The 19,702-nt window shown below is 41.5% G+C and overlaps 1 protein-coding gene across 4 annotated transcripts in view; it reads right to left on the bottom strand.

Annotated features, from left to right (window-relative positions):
• nbeal2 (neurobeachin-like 2) overlaps positions 1 to 19,300 on the bottom strand; it is a 48,189-nt gene extending 28,889 nt beyond the window's left edge. Inside the window, exons 1-17 of one of the 4 annotated variants that reach the window (XM_072461451.1) lie at positions 19,204 to 19,300; positions 13,442 to 13,530; positions 13,177 to 13,341; positions 12,568 to 12,649; positions 11,733 to 11,845; positions 5,770 to 5,852; positions 5,204 to 5,289; positions 4,552 to 4,855; positions 3,855 to 3,961; positions 3,565 to 3,645; positions 2,417 to 2,500; positions 2,109 to 2,207; positions 1,350 to 2,008; positions 1,060 to 1,192; positions 726 to 845; positions 314 to 638; positions 155 to 237 (exon numbers count right to left, since the gene is read on the bottom strand). In XM_072461451.1, the coding sequence (XP_072317552.1) occupies positions 155 to 237; positions 314 to 638; positions 726 to 845; positions 1,060 to 1,192; positions 1,350 to 2,008; positions 2,109 to 2,207; positions 2,417 to 2,500; positions 3,565 to 3,645; positions 3,855 to 3,961; positions 4,552 to 4,855; positions 5,204 to 5,289; positions 5,770 to 5,852; positions 11,733 to 11,845; positions 12,568 to 12,649; positions 13,177 to 13,341; positions 13,442 to 13,530; positions 19,204 to 19,254 (2,664 nt within the window). In that variant the 5' untranslated portion in view covers positions 19,255 to 19,300. Of the gene's footprint in view, positions 1 to 154; positions 238 to 313; positions 639 to 725; positions 846 to 1,059; positions 1,193 to 1,349; positions 2,009 to 2,108; positions 2,208 to 2,416; positions 2,501 to 3,564; positions 3,646 to 3,854; positions 3,962 to 4,551; positions 4,856 to 5,203; positions 5,290 to 5,769; positions 5,853 to 11,732; positions 11,846 to 12,567; positions 12,650 to 13,176; positions 13,342 to 13,441; positions 13,531 to 15,877; positions 16,030 to 19,203 lie in introns of those variants that run through there. The other 3 variants (XM_072461454.1, XM_072461452.1, XM_072461453.1) reach the window with 3 other exon arrangements.
• Positions 19,301 to 19,702: the final 402 nt, after the last annotated feature.

Here is a 19,702-nt window from a genome sequence, read left to right as displayed (position 1 = left end):
CTACTTTACCCACCTCTAGGCCAATTCACAATCACATGGAGTAAAAATTGCTGGAAGTTCAGTGATTACTCTATCAGCAATAAGGTGATTTTCTCCCCTCTGTTAAGTGTGATTATTATGGCAAATTCTACTTTTCATAGTACGCATTCTTCACCTGGGGAGTGTAGTAGAGCAGAAGCTTGTTGTTAAGCTCAGATAACTCTCCCTCTGCCTTGAATAGGGACACGTGATTTGGGCCTATGACGTAAAGCAAACAAAGAGGTTAGTCATGTAAAATGCAGCATGTAACTCAAATCTCTGGCATCGTGCCCACCGGCGGTGTGTAGTGCCCTAGCCTGTGCCGGCTGCAGGGCTTCATGACAGATAAACGCCGTGCCCAAAAGCCCATCCAGGGAAGTGGGCGTCCCCCATTCTGTGTCTTGGAGCCCGGCTGGGATTGTGTGGACTGCAGACTCCCCCACTGCCCCCCAGTGTCCACCGGCGAACGAAGCAGGGAAAGACTGAGACCTGAGTAGAGCCGGGCCGTGTGTGGGGAAGGCAAACTCGGCGGGAGGCGTGGATGACGGGGGCAGAGTGGGAGAAGTGGTAGTGATAGTGGTCCGGTGGCCTGCAGACCCAATGCAGCAAGATGTAAAGGGCTGCAAGAAGAAACAAGTATGAACATTTGAACAGAAAGAATTAAACTAATATGAGCAGCAAAAATGAAACATAAGTCATGTAATTACCTCATTAAAAGATGGAAATCTGAGCTGTGCAGTTTTACGCTGCTCTCCATCAATGTAGATTGTGACCAAGTTCTGGCCAAACGGGCGACGGCCAGAAATATGAACAATGGCCACTGAATGCTGTTATTTAAGGGCACATAGAATCAAAAAGAGGTCATTTTTAAAACTTGGTTACAGTAGATGAAAGATTACCATACGCAGTTTTGTATTTCTATAGAGATACACACCACTGTGCCGTTAAAATTATTCATGATTGACTTTCACTTGATTAAAGCTATTTAGTTTGAACTAAAATCAGGCACATTTTTTTGCGGTAATCTTTATCTTGGCTCACCCAACACGAGTCTGTCAGACGGCACTCTGGCAAAGCAACAGCCATGTACTCTTTCTTAGTGCACACAGCCACCACCAGCACGCCCTGCAGAGTGAAAAAGGCCTCTAGTCCAGTGCCGCTTGCTGTGAAAAAACTTTAGAGGAAAACATTTTAGGACATTGTCTGCAGACACACAAACACACACACACACACACGCACACACACATATGCACACACACACACACACACACACACAGACACACACACACACACACACACACACACACACACACTCTGCTGACTTGTCATACCTGTAGAGCTGTTTTCTGTGTGGTCCTTTTCCAATGTCTTGTTGCGTTTGAGTTCCAGAGGAAGGGTAGGAGTTACGATAGTGCAGTGCCTGCTCAGAGGGACTCTGCTGAAACTCCAAATTGAGACAAAGCCAAGCATGAAATGCAAAGGCATTTCCCGGCCAGCGCTGGACAGTGGGCACCATGATGCCTGCCATTGGAGGCGTAAGGTCAAAATACTGCAGGGCATGGTCCTGGCCCTCCCTGGCCGCCATCGCAGACAGCACCCTGACGATTTGAGTGCAGTATGGATGAGCCCGTCCACCCACTGCGCCATTGTCCTGGTCCACTCGGAGGAGCCTGAGCAGCCCTTTCAGCTCTTCTGGTCTTAAACACAGTGAGCCCAGGTCCTGTAGAAGGCCCAGCAGGGCGTCTGCACACTGCCTGTCCAGCCTCTGAGGCTGAGAAAGGACCTGCAGCAAAGCCCCCACCATGCCGGCCTCTACGGCCACAGTTCGACAGGGAAATGTGCCCCCGCACACAGTGGCCAGCCATTGAGCCACAAGAAGCTGGAGGTCCCTCTGCTCTGACAGCTCCGGAAGCCACTGCAGGAGCAGCAACAAAGGCTGGTCATTGCTGATGCCCAAGTGATGGGCACTAGCATGCTCTCCCTCCACAGCCTGAAAGATACAGTCAGGAGATTTTAGGATAAGGCTTTAATACAGCTCAAATGTAATAATTGGTTCAAAACCCAAGAACTGGGGTCCATAAGCACCGTACCATGTTCATGAGCTCTTGCAGCAGGCGCTTAGTGGGCGGGCCTTGACTTTTAAGAACGTCATACAGCTGTGAGTAACCAATCCTCTCCTTGAACACCTCCTGTGGGGGACAAGACAGAAATAGGCTGGAGAAAGCCATCCCACAAAGGATAGAGCAGTAGCTGGCACACTTCCATCAGCGAGAAGCTGGATCAATAAATTTCCGATCTATAAGGAAACTGTTTTTCCTAATCAGGCAGTGAAAAAGGAATTGCATGCACTAACATGCAATCAACTGATTAGATTTAAAAATGACATATTTTCACTCACCTTAGCAGAGGGAGATTGGCTCATTATTGCAGTGAGGACTCCTAAGGCATGCACGGTAATACTGTCTGAAGCTTTTTCCAAAACCTACATTCAAATGAGAAGGCAAATATAACAATAGTGTTACGTCATTGCACTGTGAGCTTGTTCTTGTGCAGAACAAGTGAACTATTCAACAATGTCATAAATTGTGCCATTTCCCATTTCACACTAGAGCTGTGGATGCAAAACAAACTAAAGTATTACCACACAATCACAATTAGTGCTTATTGATTATAGATCAGTGCAGACATGCAAAAACCCAAAGCTGAACTAAAAAGTGAAAAATCAAGAAAAGACAAGATAAGGCCATTACAAAATGAGAAAATATGAAATGCATGACAGGGTCTCAACACCTATCCTGTCACCGCCAAAATTAAAGCTGTGAAAAAGCGTTGCCAACAACCATTTCATGCACAGCAAAAACATTAACCCAGTGCTGTCAACAGGGAATTCAGCCAAACTGCAAGCTTAGGAGTCGTCCCTGTATGTAGACATAGACATGGTTCGAGTGGATTGTTGTGGTCCTTGGATCTCTTTCTGGGAAAGAAGTTCTGCAGTTTTTTGACCTTTTATATATTTGCATTAGAAACATGGTCAATGAATGTCACTGCTTCAAGATTATTTGACGGTGACTCTCATAATGCTGTTAGTCTCCTCAGTCTGAAAGGTGATAATTTCCATTACAAATTTGATCAACAATATGGTTGCATTAGAGAATATGTGCATTTTAAACAAATGTGATATCATATCTATACATTTTTGCTAATTACATTTTGTTTGCCAGACAAAATAGTAATAACTCCAAAATAAATAGTTAAATATTCACATGAATGTTTCCATCAGAGAAAACATTTAGGAATGGGAGCATCAGTATCAACATATTGATACTTACTCAGTAGAAATGTGGGTATATAAACAGTTATGCAAAGACTGATACTAATTAACATATGCTGTATTTATGTAATTTAACAAGACTGTCTGAATGGACCAAGGCCCATACAAAGTATTATGCAGTGGGGCTGCTTCCTTTAGGGTGGACTTCTTGTTACCAAAAGAAGAGGGGGCTGAATTTCCTGCTGACAGACTAGTTTGACACAGTCCTGGAGTACCTGGTCCACTTCAACCTCTGTGAGCAAGCATGTGGCGAGGTCACACTCAACTTTATGCTCCAACCTGCTGCTTTGAAACAACTGCAGACCACATGTATGTGGACACCAGCAAGCACAAACACAGACACAATTAGACATGAGATGATCCCAGGAGGCAGTGGGCTTCAAATTTAACAACAGGGCTCTGAGAAAATTGTTCAGTATGTCAATAAATCTGGCGAAATGTGGTTGATTGTCAGAAAAAGCAGCATACAGGACAAAAATGGACATAAGATGGATCGGGCTCTGACCTTGCTGTTTTGAATCAGCCTGAGGATATGTTCAAAGCAGTTGTTGTTTAAGAAGACAGCCTGCAGAACGGGTCTGTCTGAGCACTGCAGGATCTCAGGGATAGCAGCTAAAAGACACAAGTGACACGTTTAAATACACAAGTAACCATGTTCAGACTTTCTAAAATATATATATTTATTGAAGACTTTGGGTGCCCACAGTCTAAAATCAAGCAGGACAGTAAATAAGTATAGCTGGGATTCAGATTTTTGTGGTATTACATTGAAGTTCAAGGGCCAATATATCCATGAGTGATGAGTGATGATGAGTGATGAGTGGCTTTAAATGACATGTGAATGTGCTTGTGTGTAAGTGGAGGATTGGGCTGAACAGTTTTAGAATGTCTGGTCCAAGAGCAGGATCATTTGTATTGTAACTTGTCTGCTACACTGTATGCTAAAATGATCATGTATTCAACTACTTTTAAATTATTTGTACATTCTTAAACCTGTCTAGCATAGGTTAACATAATTAGACATAATATAATTAGCACCCCCTGCATAAAACTGCACAATGCATCCTTCCTTTTTGGGCAGTGTTTATTATATACTGACCCTATATAAATAAATAAAAGCATATCATATCATACCATCTATTATTAACTAGGTGCTAAATAAAGAGTAGAAATGATGTTTTGTGATGACTTTTAAAACATACTAAGCATTTGGCTCTGCAGTGACACCAAGCGCTCCTCCCAGTTCTCTCGGTCCTGCTCGTCACTGCACAGCGGGCGGTTCCAGTTGAGCAGGAGGAAGTAGCTCTGGAGCATGGTCTTGATATCGACCAGGCGGTCTGAGGGGCTGCTCGCGTGCAGCAGGTGAGTCATGGATGTCAGTGTTTGCAGTGTCAGCCGAGGTAAAGTTGCGTCTCTGCCCTCGCCTGGGGTCCGGCAGCACCAGTCTCTTAGAACAGAGAACAAGTCCTCCACGGCCTGCGGGCTGATGGACAGGAGGCCATTTTTCTGTAATGAACAACCGTAGATATGTAAATTAAATAACCCTTTATCTGAAAAACAAAAAACAAAAACAAAAAACAGAGCACCAGTTTGTAAAATGTATCAATGTGTAATTATGGCATTTTACAGAGAATCAAGGGAACGCAGAAAAGTGACATAAAGAGTGTATAAATCATTATTCATTTTCATTGGTAACTGAGAAAGCCTGATGATGAATGATACAGTTTTTTTTCTGCATGTGTAGTTCTTGTAGTCATGTTATCTATGTGATTGCAAAGTGGTCGTATATATTACTTTTACTAACGCGATTAACTTTTTTTGTCAAGTTTGGATACAAGGGACAAAATAAAGTACCTTCCCGCCGCTGATGACAGCTCCCTGGAGATGAACCAATCGCAGAGTAAGGCGCTGAGGGATGTCTTTACTGTTTTGTAGACTCTCTGTAAACAGGTATTCAAGACACATAAATGAGTATCAAGTCTCCACAGAAGTCTCTATTGTCCCATTGAGACCAAAGCAATGCACACACAGTAGAATTCCCCTGCTGCCATTCACATCTACGTCGCACAAAATCCTAAGCCTTTGTAATTGGACAGGCGTTACACAATTAGTCACTTGCATTTTCCAATTAACACATTCTATTAAGCATTAAAGTGTAATCTCTCCCACATTTCAGGCAAACACAGACTTGCTCATTCTGGGGTTTACCTTGGGGCTTACAGATTAGTGCTTACTTATCAAGTGTGCTCCTGTAATTACAAATACTTGGACTCTGCCCATGAACCTGATAATTGGGGATATTATGATGTAGTTTGCAGAAAAAGACAAAAGAGCAGCATACTGGGTCAGTGTTGAAAGAAAGAGAAAAATAAGGGGGTGTTTTTGTGGTATGCAGAGATCAGACAGAAATTTGTCCTCACCATGAAACAGTGCAGGAAGCTCCTCTGGTAAAGACAATGGGGAGAACTTATACTTGTTCCTCTCAAGCGCGCTCACCTCCTCCCTGCAACACACAGATTCTTCTTACTTCATACATATTCAAGCAAAATAGATCATAAAGGTTGTCGTAAAGTTCAAAGATAAGTTTAGGTTTATGTCTTACATCTTACACTCTGACCAACTTAAGGCAAGGCAAGGCAAGTTTATTTGTAGAGCACATTTCATACACAAGGCAATTCAAAGTGCTTCACAGCAGGAAAAATGCATTCAAATCACAAAGAAATTACAGAAACAGAAATACAATAAAATTAACTAAATTAAAAATTATCAATCCAACTGATTTTCTAAACTAATAAAATCACAAACAAAAGAGAAGAGTGCAAAGAAAAAATCCTTTCAGTCATATGTGCAGCTAAACAAAACTGTTTTTAGCTTAGATTTGAACATTGTCAGAGTTGAAGCCTGTCTCACATCTTCAGGAAGACTGTTCCAGATTTTAGCTGCATAAAACTGAAATGCAGATTCCCCATGTTTTGTCCTGACTCTGGGCACCAGCAGGAGGCCGGTCCCTGAGGTCCTCAGAGTCCGAGATGGTTCATATGGCACTAACATATCCAAGATGTACTTTGGTGCTAGGCCATGGAGAGACTTGTACACAAGCAGAGCTGCTTTAAAGTATATTCTCTGAGCCACAGGGAGCCAGTGCAGAGACCTGAGAACAGGACTAATGTGATCATACTTCCTGGTTCTAGTCAGGACCCGAGCAGCAGCGTTCTGGATGTACTGCAGCTGTTTTACAACTCGTTTGGAGAGACCAGTGAGCAGGCCGTTACAGTAGTCTAATCTACTGGAGACAAACGCATGGATAAGTCTCTCTAAATCTGGTTTTGACACTATATTTTTGATTTTGGCAATGTTTTTTAGATGGTAAAAAGCTGCTGATGTTATTGATTTGACGTGGCTATTAAAGTTCAAGTCTGAGTCCATTATTACCCCCAGATTTCTAATTTGGTTTGTAGGTTTTAGAGCGAGACTCTGGAGGTGACCGCTAACACTTTCTCTTTGTTTCTGTGGGCCAAAAACGATTATTTCAGTCTTGTCTGAGTTCAGCTGGAGAAAGTTGTTTTGCATCCACAAACTGATCTGTTGGATGCAGTGACAGAGTGAATCTACTGGTCCATAGTCACCTGCCGATAGTGAAACATAGATCTGAGTGTCGTCTGCATAATTGTGATAGGACACATTTTCACTGCGTATCAACTGACCTAACGGCAGCATGTAGAGGTTGAACAGAAGGGGACCCAGGACTGACCCTTGGGGCACTCCACAGGTCAGGGTCATGTGGTCTGAGACACAGCTACCAATTTCAACAAAGTACTTCCTGTCTTCCAGATAGGACCTTAACCAGTTTAGGGCAGTGCCAGTGATGCCCACCCAGTCCTCTAGTCTCTGTAAGAGGATCCCATGATCGACAGTGTCAAAAGCAGCACTCAGATCTAACAGAATTAAGACTGAGGCTTTGCCCGTGTCAGTGTTCAGGCGGATGTCATTTGTCACCTTGACAAGAGCAGTCTCAGTGCTGTGATGAGGTCTAAAACCTGACTGAAAAACATCAAATGAGTTGTTTATCAAGAGGAAATCTGTGAGCTGTTGGTAAACAACCTTTTCAAGGACTTTGCCCAAAAATGGCAGATTAGAGATGGGCCGGTAATGACTCAGTACTGCGACATCAAGACTGCTCTTCTTTAGGAGAGGCTTTATGACCGCAGTTTTCAAAGACATTGGGAATGTTCCAGATTGAAGCGACATGTTAACTATGTGAGTGAATGGTGCTAACAAACTGTTCAGCACAGACTTTAGAAATCTGGTGGGTAACACATCAAGGCAGCATGTAGATGAACTCAGACTGGTGATGATCTCATGGACAGTTTTGTCAGTTACTGGTGCAAAGTGAGTTAGCTCTAAGTGTCTTGGTGGTTTTAGGGTAATTTTTTGCATTGTGGGATTTATAGCATTTTTAATGCCCTGAACTTTGTCATTAAAGAATAATGCAAACTCATTACACTTGGATGTGGAAATGAGTTCTAACGGCAGCTGAGCTGGAGGGTTTGTTAATCTGTTTACTGTGGCAAACAGGACACGCGAGTTGTTACTGCAGCTTCCAATTATTTCAGAAAAATATCTTTCCCTAGTTCTACATAAGATTAGGTTGTACAAGTTCAGCTTTTCTTTGTAAATCTCTTTTTGAACCTGGAGCTTTGACTTGCGCCATTTCCGTTCGGCCCTGCGGCACTCCCTTTTCTGTGCCCTGACCGAATCATCATTTCTCCACGGCGCCTTCTGCTTATTTTTAACCGGCGATGGTGTCCAGAACATTCAAAACACTAGATGTAACAGAGTTCAACAAATCATTTACATTAGAACATGAGACATTTTCAAAGTTTATCATTTCCATAAACAGTGCACCTGTGCCATCATTTATGTGTCTCCTCTGAACAACTGCAGGACCAACCGGAGGTTTGGGAGAAACAGACAGGTCAAAGAAGACACAGAAATGATCAGACAGAGCAACATCGATCACATTAACATTTGAAATATTTACCCCCTTTGTAATTATGAGATCTAGAGTGTGTCCTTTGCTGTGGGTGGGGCCTCTCACATGCTGAGTAAGACTGAAGGTTTCAAGGACAGCATCAAGCTCTTTAGCGTTTCTGTCACAAACATTATCAACATGCACGTTGAAATCACCTGTAATGACCAAACCATCAAAGTCTGTGCATATGACTGAAAGCATCTCAGTAAAATCATCAATAAAACTTTGGCAGTGCTGGGGAGGCTTGTATAAAACAATGAAGAGAATGGATGGAGACCGTTTTAGCTCCATTTTAAAGGATACATACTCAAATGATGAAAACACCCCAAAAGACAACCTGCAGGTAATTATTTCATCTCTAAAGACAGCACAGACTCCACCCCCTTTTTTGTTTTCTCGTGTTTCAGATTCAAACTTAAAGTTGGGTGGAGCAGATTCTATCAGAACTACATTTCCTGTGTTTTTGTCAAGCCATGTTTCAGTTAAAAACATAAAATCAAGATTATAAGAAGAAATAAAATTATTAATTAAGAGAGATTTGTTACATAAGGATCTGACATTTAGCACAGCAAGTTTCAGACTAGTTTCAGTGGGACTGGGCTTTATCTTTTCACAGGGAATATGAATCACATTTCTCAGATTGGGCCTGACTCGCATTTTGTTTTTCCATCTGTGTGATGATGTGACTACAGAAATAGCACTAGGGGGGGCTCTTTTTACATAGGGCCCCGGGTTGGTTTGATTTTTAATGTGACAATAAGTCCCGGCAACGCTGAGACCCAGTGGATCCTAGCTATGGGAGATACCAGGTAAAAGGCGAGGTTGGATGGGTGGTGGGGCTTTTGTAGCCAAGGAGAGTTTGGGACCAGGTGAGAGGCGAGGGGGGATGGGTGGTGGGGCTTTTGTTGGTGTAGTCGGCATAGCCCTTGCTATATTGGGCGTGAGTGGAGCCATCTTAATGCCTGATTTGATCAGACTTTCAAAATGGCTGGGAAGGCCCATGGGTGAGAGTGGAGATGAGAAGGAGAATGATGAATCTTTAGTGGGAGTAGATGTTGCAGGGGGAACCCAGGGCTGGTGTGAAGGCAGGGGCGATGACAGGGATGTTGTTGGGCTTGTCACAGATGGGTCCAAGGCCTTTGAAGATTGTTCCTTTGCTGGAGGCGGTGGAGGTGAATGTGGAGCAGCTGGAGCTGAATCCTTTGCTGGTGGTGGTGGAGCAGCTGCTGATGAATCCTTTGGTGGAGGCTGAGGTTGTGGTGCTTTTGATGTTGAAACATTGGCTCGGTCTCTGGTTGAGGGAGCAGGAATTCTTCTCTCATTCCTCTCTTCTCTAACTATCTGCTCAGGACCCTGTCCAGGCCCAGTCCAATGCCTCAGAGCGTGGAGCAGGTTCTCTGTCAGCACCCTCACTCCAACTCTGCATAGGTGGGGGCCATTTCTCTTAAACAGGTCCTCTCGTTTCCAGAATAGATAGAAGTTCTCAATGTAGTGTAGTCCTCTCGGGGAGCACTCTTTGGACAGCCATGTGTTCAGCTGAAGAAGCCGGCTAAACTTGTTTATCCTCCTGTCGATGTTTGGAAGAGGTCCACTTATGAAAGTTTTGATTTCCATTTTATCAAGCACGTCGAATAACTTCAAGAAGTCTTTTTTCAAAACTTCAGTCTGTTCCCGCCGCATGTCCACTGCACCCACGTGCACAATCAGCTGTTTAGCTCCTCCATGCTTAGCCATAATATTTGGAAGGAGTGACGTTATCTCAGAAACAGTGGCGCTTGGAAAAGAATGTGTGTTCATCTTTTCATGCGTCATGTGACTTATCGCGCCGTCCCCAACTAAAACAATCTGCGTGACCTTGGCAGATCCTCCTCGCTGTATTTTGGCCACGTCATCTTTCCTTTTTTCATTTAATTCCATCTCTGAAAGTGGTAAAAATCTGTTGGTGAGCTGTATTTTAGGTGACTTCACGTTATCTTTGTATCGTTTAGGCTTTGCTCCAAGTTTGTTCCAAGAAACAGCCTGGTCTTTCTGGTTTTTAGACAGTTTTGGAAACGACACAGAGTCACTGCGGTTTAGGTTGAAAGTAGCAGTTTTTCTTGTAAAAAGTGTGCTCTTCTTACCGTCGGTTGACACAGGAATGGTATCGTGAAGAACTTTTTCAGATTCCAAAACAAATATCCGTGTTTTCAGCTCATTAATTTCTTGTTGATATTTCCGACAGCGTTCACAGTCTTTCTCACTTCTTCTCCCGGACATGTCGCTGGCGTCAGATATGTCGTTAAAACTGGAAAAATGTTCTTAAAATCCTTGGTTTACTTGAAAAAGTCTAAAGCAAAAATGTTTGGAAGACAAAAACTGATTAAAAAGCAAAATAAATAAGGAAAGCAGCGATAGCAAGCGGAGCGAGCAAAAAAGCGTGTCATATGTAGTTAAACGTACTACTGTGTACATTGACACAAAACAAACCATTTTGAGTAAATATTTGACACAAATTTACCCAAAGTAAACAGAAGGTAAACTGTTTTTTGGGAGTCAAGCTACAGTCAGATGTTGATGGGACTAGTAGCAGTTAGTAATACCATTATGTTCAAAGTGATAATAGATACTAAGAATGTAGTAGTCCAAATTTTACAGAACCATTATTTTTATTTACATACCTAGTAGTATTTACTTCCATATAATATACAAACAAACAATTAAAGATTTAATTAATTGGATTCTGTGTCAATGGAGTGCAACAGTCCTGCGCACTTTGAAGCCCGCTGTGGGCTGTAAATTTACCATTAATATTTTCTTTTAAAAATATTAAGAGTTTAAAGGGACAGCTGAGGCAAACCAGTATGTGGTATGTAATTCAGACAAACGTGGATTTTTGTTTTTAGTCAAACATTGCCGTTTATAAAGTTTCAGAAACAAATGTATTAATGTTTTTCTTTTAAAGGATATTTTGGCCCGTAAGCTTTATTTGAAAGGACAGTGCAGCATGAAACGGGAATGACACACAGCAAATTTTCAAGAGCCGTATTCGGACTTACGGCGCTGCGGCCTGCCCCACACAACAGGCATATGTGCTATCCACTCGACCACAAGCAGCACCCAGCCACAAACTTCAGATCAAATGATAAGTCTTGTGGTCATAATTTACCATGTAGCTGATTAGCCCCTAGCAAGCGTTCAAACACTATGAGAAAAATTCAGGGAAAATCTACTTCCACAATAAAGCAATAAAGAGGTGGCGATCACCACATTAAGATTTGGAGATATTGCCACCTCATGAGCAAATGTTAATGTTTCCCTCTGTGTGGAACTACATGGTTATCTTTGTGACCCAACAGTAAAAGCAAGACTCACCCAGACAAGCGTCTCCTCCAGGTCTGATAAGGGTCAAACAGGCTCTCGCACAGCACCAGCCCATACTGCACCACCAACTGCAGAGAGTCCAGCTCCTCTTGGCCTTTCTTTATCTGATCAAGAGCAAAAAAATACTTTAAAGTTGAATGGGGAGGGGAGTTTAAGCTTTTCATTGCGTTTCAAACCCATCTCCTCAAGGACATCAATGTATATTTAACAACCTTAAAAATAATATGTGACTAATTCAATAATTCCTCTGAAGGTGCTTTTACATGTAAAAAACAGTTGTTCTGCTGTGATTTTAAAAACCTGCTTTACTTCCTTAAACGATTTGTATTGAGGTCATTTCAGTTTTTAGTAAATGTATCAATAGCATATAAGCAGGTAGTATTTACAAGTTTTCCAGAGATTCCTAAAAAGTGGAGGCACCATGTTAGAGTAAGAGAAGTTCAAGTCTATTTGACAGGTTAGACTGTCCCGACCCATGTATCAAGATACAAACTGAGTTGTAAGAAAACAGCATTGTTGCAACCTTATATTGTTTCAATGATTCTTAAGGGCAGAACAGGTAAAGCATTCCTCTTCTTAGAATAGAGGTTCGGCCACACACCCTTTGCTCTTTTCACATAAACTCGTTCTGTCACTTGCATATACGTCGATGATGCACACTATTTTATAGACAGGATCAATTCTCTCTGATTTCTTCTGCTGCACAGAACACTAAATCTGCCCTTTCGAGATGATGGAGTGGATAAGCAGCACAGCCAAGTCCACACCATAAATAAAGAGCGAGCTCTGTTTGAATAACACTTAAACCTCACTAGTTACACAGTACCTGGTGCAAACAGAAAGCCAAAAGCTTGATGGTTTCAAAAACAAAACCAGGGGTCTTCTCAGGGTCAATGTTCTCCATATTCCTGCAGGAAGAAAGAAGAAAATCATTTATTTCAAGGTTTAAAAAGAGAGTATTTGTTTTTGTATTTTATTTCAGTAAACAAATAGCAAATGTCTTGTTCAAACAATTTGCCTATTTTTAAACCTGGCTGTGTGAATTGTTTAACTTACAAGTTACCTGGATTGTAGACAATTAGAAATGACTGATTTGATCAACTGCACAGCTTTACTAAATATATTGTGCAAAGTTAGTTACTGGCACGCAATATTTTTTTAATTAATTTTTTTTTTTTACCACTTCAGAAAATATAGAACTTTCAAAGAATCATTAAACTTGAGTAAAAGAGATCTAAACCCAGGCTTTTACAACTTGGCCTGAATAAGAACTAGACTAAACAAGGACTAAACTAGGACTAAACCAGAACTAACTAACTGTAAAGTAGGACTGAAACCAGCAGGAGTAGCTCTGTATTATTACTGTTTAAGTGATTACAGGATGAATTGTGATTGCAGTACGATGGTATTGATCCGACTGGTGGATGGGCCTCACCTGCACACGATGATGAAGAACTTGATGAGCAATAGCGGGTGTGGTGCTTCACTGTTTTGGTCCGACGCGTGTGACAGGTGCAACGCGCTGTGCCAGAGCTGGGTGCTGAGGAAGACTAGGACCTCTCTGGGGAGCAGGGGCACCTCAGAGCTGCTCTCCTCTGGCCTGCAGTGAGACGAGCGTGGAAGAGGAAAGGATACAGTGTGCTGGAGTCTGCGTTCTAACATAATGTACTTTAAGTGTATTTGTGTGTAAAACAACTCACCTCCGAGGCTCCAAAGACTCCACATCAATGAGCCGTTCAAAAGACGTCACAAATGCTTCAAGCCACTGCTGCAGATAGCTTACATCTTTCTGTGTAGAACAAGAAATGAATTATTACTGTGGGTAAAGAGAAGACATCATGCCAGTTATTATATTGATATCTTATTTATCTACAACTGTTCATCGTAAACTACTGTTCAAACCTGCAGAACAGATTCCCAGCTGCTGGCTCCACAATGGCATTGGCTACACAACATATTTGAAAGATATGTGTATGGCTATGACCCTGAGGGAATTATAAGAATTGCATGTGGGGAAAGGTGATGGTGCAATCACTCATTTTCAGAGCACTCGAGTCACAAATGCAGAAAAACACAGGAATGCTCAAACATGCATTTGTCAATTAAGTACAGCTCTGAGTAAGATTATGCTTGTGATTTTGCCCACACTTCAGTATCGCAGTTAAGTGCCTATTTGAAGTGTAATACCATGTCACCCTCTCAAGCTGAAGATGGAATTGACACAATCTTTTGACCTGTTTTTGAAACAGGATGTTGCAGAGAGATGCATCGCACAGAAGAACATTAGACAATTATTCCTTTTACAAAACACAAAGGTAAGAGGTAAATAAGCATTCAATATTAGATATTATTTGGCATCACAATCAACAATAATCATAGGCAAAACATAATTGACTGTTTGAGTAGGGACTAGTTTAATAATTTGTTTATAAACTGCTGTGGTTATCTAAGTGTAAATCAGCACAACACATCCTGTCTGTGTGATCTAACTTTAAACTGACAAGCACAACCTAAACACACTGCTCTGATCTGAAAAGTCCACTTCTCTGTCACATTTAACCAACATGAGGTTGTGACATGTCCATGAGAGGTACAACTACAATCTGTCAAAATCCAAGTTACAAAACACGGGATACAAAGAAATGTTCCGGTGCAGCGTTGGCCCAATATCAGGTGCTGGTGTTTGTTTCAGAGCTTCTCCAAAATGAGCTGTTTTAAGTCCACTGACTCACATCTGCACACAACTGAATCAGACACTTGAATGACCCAAAACAAAAGGGTAAAGTACAGTCACTACAGGAAAGGAGGCAAATGTAGGATATTGGTTAATGCTAACACTGCACTATGTACATTCTCAGATGGTGCTTGTCTCTTTGTATCTTATCAAAAATACTTTGCCTTGTCAAAAATACTTTGTGGATCCAGAAAGTATGAGCTGTATATTAAATGGAGCAGATAACATTTTCCTTAAGGATACAAAAACCCACATTTAATTAAGTTTTGGAATCTTGTTTTGCCTTTGTTGATACAATGAGATGTGGCCTGGACCTTCTCTCTTACACGTCTGTGTGAGTGGACCATTTCATTTGATTTGTTCCACCATGATTTCCATTGTTTTTACTGTTACAAAAAAATGTATTTGAAGCGTTCGTGTACGGAAACTTTACTACATATATTTATGTTTTATTGTCGAAAAAGAAAATACTAGTATAGTTCTAAAAACAAATATACTTTGAAAAACATGCATCCTTACTGAGCGAGCAAAAATGGCATCACTTTCTTGTCTCCATGGAGAGGTATAGTAAATGATTTTAACTATTGGTGCGGTACATTTACATCTATAAATCTTAATATCAATTTAAAGGGGACGATAAATAGTGTACAAGATAATATTGAAATTGATGAAGTATGTAGAATTAGAATATGGAGTAAGTCATCTTTAATAACAAAAGGCAAAGAGCTGTAAAGACACTTGCTGCGTAAAGTGATATTCCTGCATTTGCACATTTCTGATGGATTGGAAAAATTTGATCTGAATATCAGGATAATCCAAACAAATTTCAATCATTTTTGTCATGGTCCAACCCTAATATCAACAACACCAATGAGGAGAACATCCAAACAACCATTAGACTCCCATGTAAGATAAGATACGATAAGATAAGATAAGATAAGATATTTCTTTATTCCTTTATTGTCCCACATGGGGAAATTTCATTGGTGCAACGCAGGTAGATCCAGAGGTAGATACAGAAGAACAGATCACTTATAGGAAGTCTGAAAAACACTTTCAGTAGAAGATCTCCTATAAATAAATAAAAACTCCCATAGACAAATAAATAAATAAATAAATACCATTGCATGTGATCCCGACAGTAATTGCACATGAATATGTATCACGACAGCACATAGATTGCACATGAATTTCACAGTAATTGCACATATGACAAAATTGCACATCAGTATTAGGTTAGGTCAGTATTGCGAGTGTTCAGTACTAACAGTTTTTGTTATAAAGTCTGACAGCAGCAGGAAGGAAAGACCTACGGAACCTTTCCTTCACACATCGAGGGTGGATCAGTCTCTCACTGAAGCAGCGCAGTATTATAATGACTTGAAAGAAACTCATCACATACCCAGTGGCTTTGGTCTATGAGCCAGTCCATCTCTCATGGTCTAAGAGGAGCAGGGCCCAGGTCTGTCCACAGTGAACCCTCATCACCTTCACATTTTTCCTGTTTGCTTCACCAGTAGCAGCATTGTCTGAGACTGCTCTAACGACGCACAGAGGAACCAGGAAATGACAGTTCACTTTAACCAATGCCTATTTCCTCCAAACATGTCAAAGCCCCTTCCTCCTCAGACTCTGCTCCTGTCGTCTTCAGCCAAAACGTCTGAGGCCTTTAGAAACTTCCCCCAGCGATAGTGAATAAACCGGGTATTCATCATACGGATATACAGTATGTTAAATATGTCTGCTGTGTCTGATTTAGATATTTACCAGAGTAAAAACATTATAGTAAAGTACTGTATTACATTCCTGACAGTTACTAGAAATGAGAAATGAAAATTGCTAATGACAAGTAGATCACAAAACAACTTCCTAATAAAAGGTTTGTTTGAGCCACCTGCGGAGCTTGTATTTCATAAAAGTAGGAATATATACCTGTAAGCATAATGGTAAACAAAATGACAGCTACAGTTTATACTACACATCACCAGCTCATTCTACAGTAATAAGTGAATCGTGTGTTTGTCGTGAGCCCAGCAGCTGTGCGACTCAAATCAGCATTCATCTGAGCTCTGCCTTTGCACAAGTGGAAGCACACAGCTCTGCTCCTGAGGCTCGCGTGGTAAACACGACCACTGCTACACAAGGGGATTGAGTCATCGCAGGACTAAAACCTCCAAGGACCTCATTGTCAGAGAGGAATAATGCGGTTGTACTTTCTCCAACATTAGAAAGTATTACAATGGAATAAACTCCAATGAAGGGTCCAGCTGGTTTCAAAAGCTAAAGATGGCACTGTCCCCCCTTAAACACACACAGGGGTTTCACAGCTGTGTGGAAGTGAATGTTGACAGTTGGTTGTTACTGTGGACTGTTTCCATTGATACAAGTACTAATTAATCCCAACAGTGTCTCCACATAATGACTATTATTTTTAGTGTGCATATCATGCACTTGATCAATGTTCTTTGGAACTATCATGTTTTCTTTGATTGTATCCACAACTTGAGAATTACAATCGACAACAAAAAATAAAACTGTGTTAAAAGTTGTTATTATTGCAGCAGCTGATAAAATAATGTGCATGACTATAGGGATTTCCAAATGCCTCTTTCCATTAATGACACTTTTACTTCCTGCCGAAGGGGATAAACTTTAATTCTTCAGGCATACAATAAAACACACCTTTATAAACTCTGGCGTGAAATCAAGTTTTTCTGCCATGTGTCCTGAGGAGCTCATGAGTAACACTGCCACATTAGGCCTCTCTCAGACAGGGGCCGACATGTCAGAAGCCTTCACTGAGATTACATCAGACATAGGTCTGTGCCTGATAGGCATTAGCATTTTACATTGCCCTGAGAAGTATCTTCTGATAAGATATGAGCTCTGAAATACAGGCAGTGATGCTGGTTTGAGCTTCAGCAGATGAAAGACAAGGTGTGTGCTCACTATTGTGTCAGGGTCTTAAATATGCTTAACTCAGCCCGCTGTCAAAACTGAGACTTAGAGTTGACAAGGACAAAAAGATGTGCAGACATAGAGGCAACAACTGAAAAAACCCACGGTCAGTTTTATATATGTCAAGCCTCTCTTCACAGACCTCAGATACATAAACTGGTATAAATGCACTTTCAGAACTGTCTAAACATCCTCTGCACCACAGAGGAGTCACAGGCGTGAGCTGGTGGAGCTCAGCTGATCTACATGTCTTTGCAGCAGTGATGCGATTTCTTGCACAATCAGAGGAAACTGAATGTCCTTATCACAAACAAGACTGAGCAAGTTCTGCTTCTTATTGTTAATTAAAGCTGAGACATGACAACCCAATGTTGAGATAAAATATAAATATATTAGTTCTTGACAGGTTTACGTGAATTTGCAAGGAGGTGTTCTATAAGTTTTATCTGAAGGTTTTGGACCTATATTAAAATACTGGGTGTAACTGCTATGACTCAAAGACAGGTTTTGCATCACGAATGAAATTAAAAGCTTTCCAGAACATCAGGTGTTAATGATATTTAAAGGTTTGTGGGAGGGGTTACATGAGATCAACGGTGTGAAAATGTCATAAATATAAAAGACAGAATGGACTTGAAAAACAGGTGGACAACAAAAACACAGCATCAGTGGCTGTTTGAAAGGTTATAGGAGAGGCAGTGGAGTATTGTTCTCTAAAGTGGTTCTGCTGCCTGTCTGCAAACTATTGTGTCTCTCTGAGTCACACAAGTGGTGATGTTTAAATGGCACTGTAGATTAGGAAGTATTAAGACAAATAATATATTCAACAGTTATGCTACAGTTAAAACTATTAGCAGGATTGTTGCATCTGTGCAACTCATTTGGGTTTGTCAAAAATGTGGCATGACCGGGAGCCGGAGCGTGAGCAGCATCACCATTGGCAAAAGCCCAAAGGAGAAGCAAAGGGTGGATTAGAAACACACTTCCTCTGAGAGCAGCCCTCACTGAGACCACAATGACCACTTTGAAATTAAAAGCTGCAGGAACTGCTCCGGGGTCAGGACATTGTCACTCAACAAGTTATTAAATGAGAAAACAAATAAACAAACTCAACAGAAACTTACAGAGCTGGATAGAACCCCATTGTCTCCAGGCAAAGAACAAATGACTAAACCTGGATTAAAATTAAACAAAATAAGGATAGTAGCCTCTTCTCTCTTCTCGCTTATTAACCCTTAATTACTAATATTGCTTTGGGGACCACACTATGACGTACAGGAACAACAATTAAGAATACAATGTCAAAAAGGCAATAACTTGAGACCTAAATACATCAAATTGAACTGAATAGTAGTCTGTATGTGAAGAGAAAGTATGCTAACAGGAACAGGAAGTAGCCTAGCTAAACTTCAGTACACCTGCATCACAGGTAGCCTTTGCATTCATAAAAACACACTTTTTAAAACTACACAGAACCATATGAATAAGATGCTAACCTAATCCCGCGTACAAACATGTTTCACAGCATTTTAATTGAACATACAGCGAGCACTTTGCTTGCGCCACTATGTCAATAAAACAACAAAACACTCCATTTCCTCATATTACCTTACGCTATCACCAGCGCATGACACCACATTGTAACCAAATACGCCCCAAAAGATGGACATAATCGGTTTGGATGTGCGGTTATTGTTAATAATACTGTAGTAAACGAGAGAAACCGGTGTCAAATGACCGGCTCCAACAACAGGTGTCAGCGGCGCTCACCTTTGTGTAGTACAACATCCACAGCTCGTACAGTCGCTCCTTCGATGCCATCCCCGCGGCCCTTGTGAACGCGTGCTGTCGCTCCTTTCTCTCAAAACATCGTCAATTCGTTACGAGCAACAATTCAGCGCCGGAGCCGAGTGAAGTTGTTTGCCATATAGACCGGAGGATCCGTCACCGCGCTCTTTTGAAACCATCGCCGCGAAGAAGCCAAAAAAGGCGCACGCAAAGAATTACGCACAAACTGACAAACCGTTTCGATCTTCCCTCGCAAAGTTTAGTAAAGTGGCATCGGACTGCACGACACAACGCGGTGTCTAATCACAAAAAAATATAAATAAATGCGCCAAATATCCTAGAAAGCGTGGAAATAGGTGTCTGCTGGACGCGGAACACCCGTGTCCGTAGCGGCCGCGAGCCTGTTGTAAACTGTGTGATTCCTGTTGGAGAGCGCGTTCCCACGGAAGCGACACATGCCACGAGCTCCCGCGGACAGAAT

This window comes from Eucyclogobius newberryi, unplaced genomic scaffold (assembly GCF_026437365.1).
Source record: "Eucyclogobius newberryi isolate DKJ021-1_F unplaced genomic scaffold, fEucNew1.0.hap1 SCAF_3, whole genome shotgun sequence".
Taxonomy (NCBI): Eukaryota; Metazoa; Chordata; class Actinopteri; order Gobiiformes; family Gobiidae; genus Eucyclogobius; species Eucyclogobius newberryi.
Note: the sequence above shows the minus strand (reverse complement) of the source record. Positions and strands in the feature narration are given on the sequence as shown.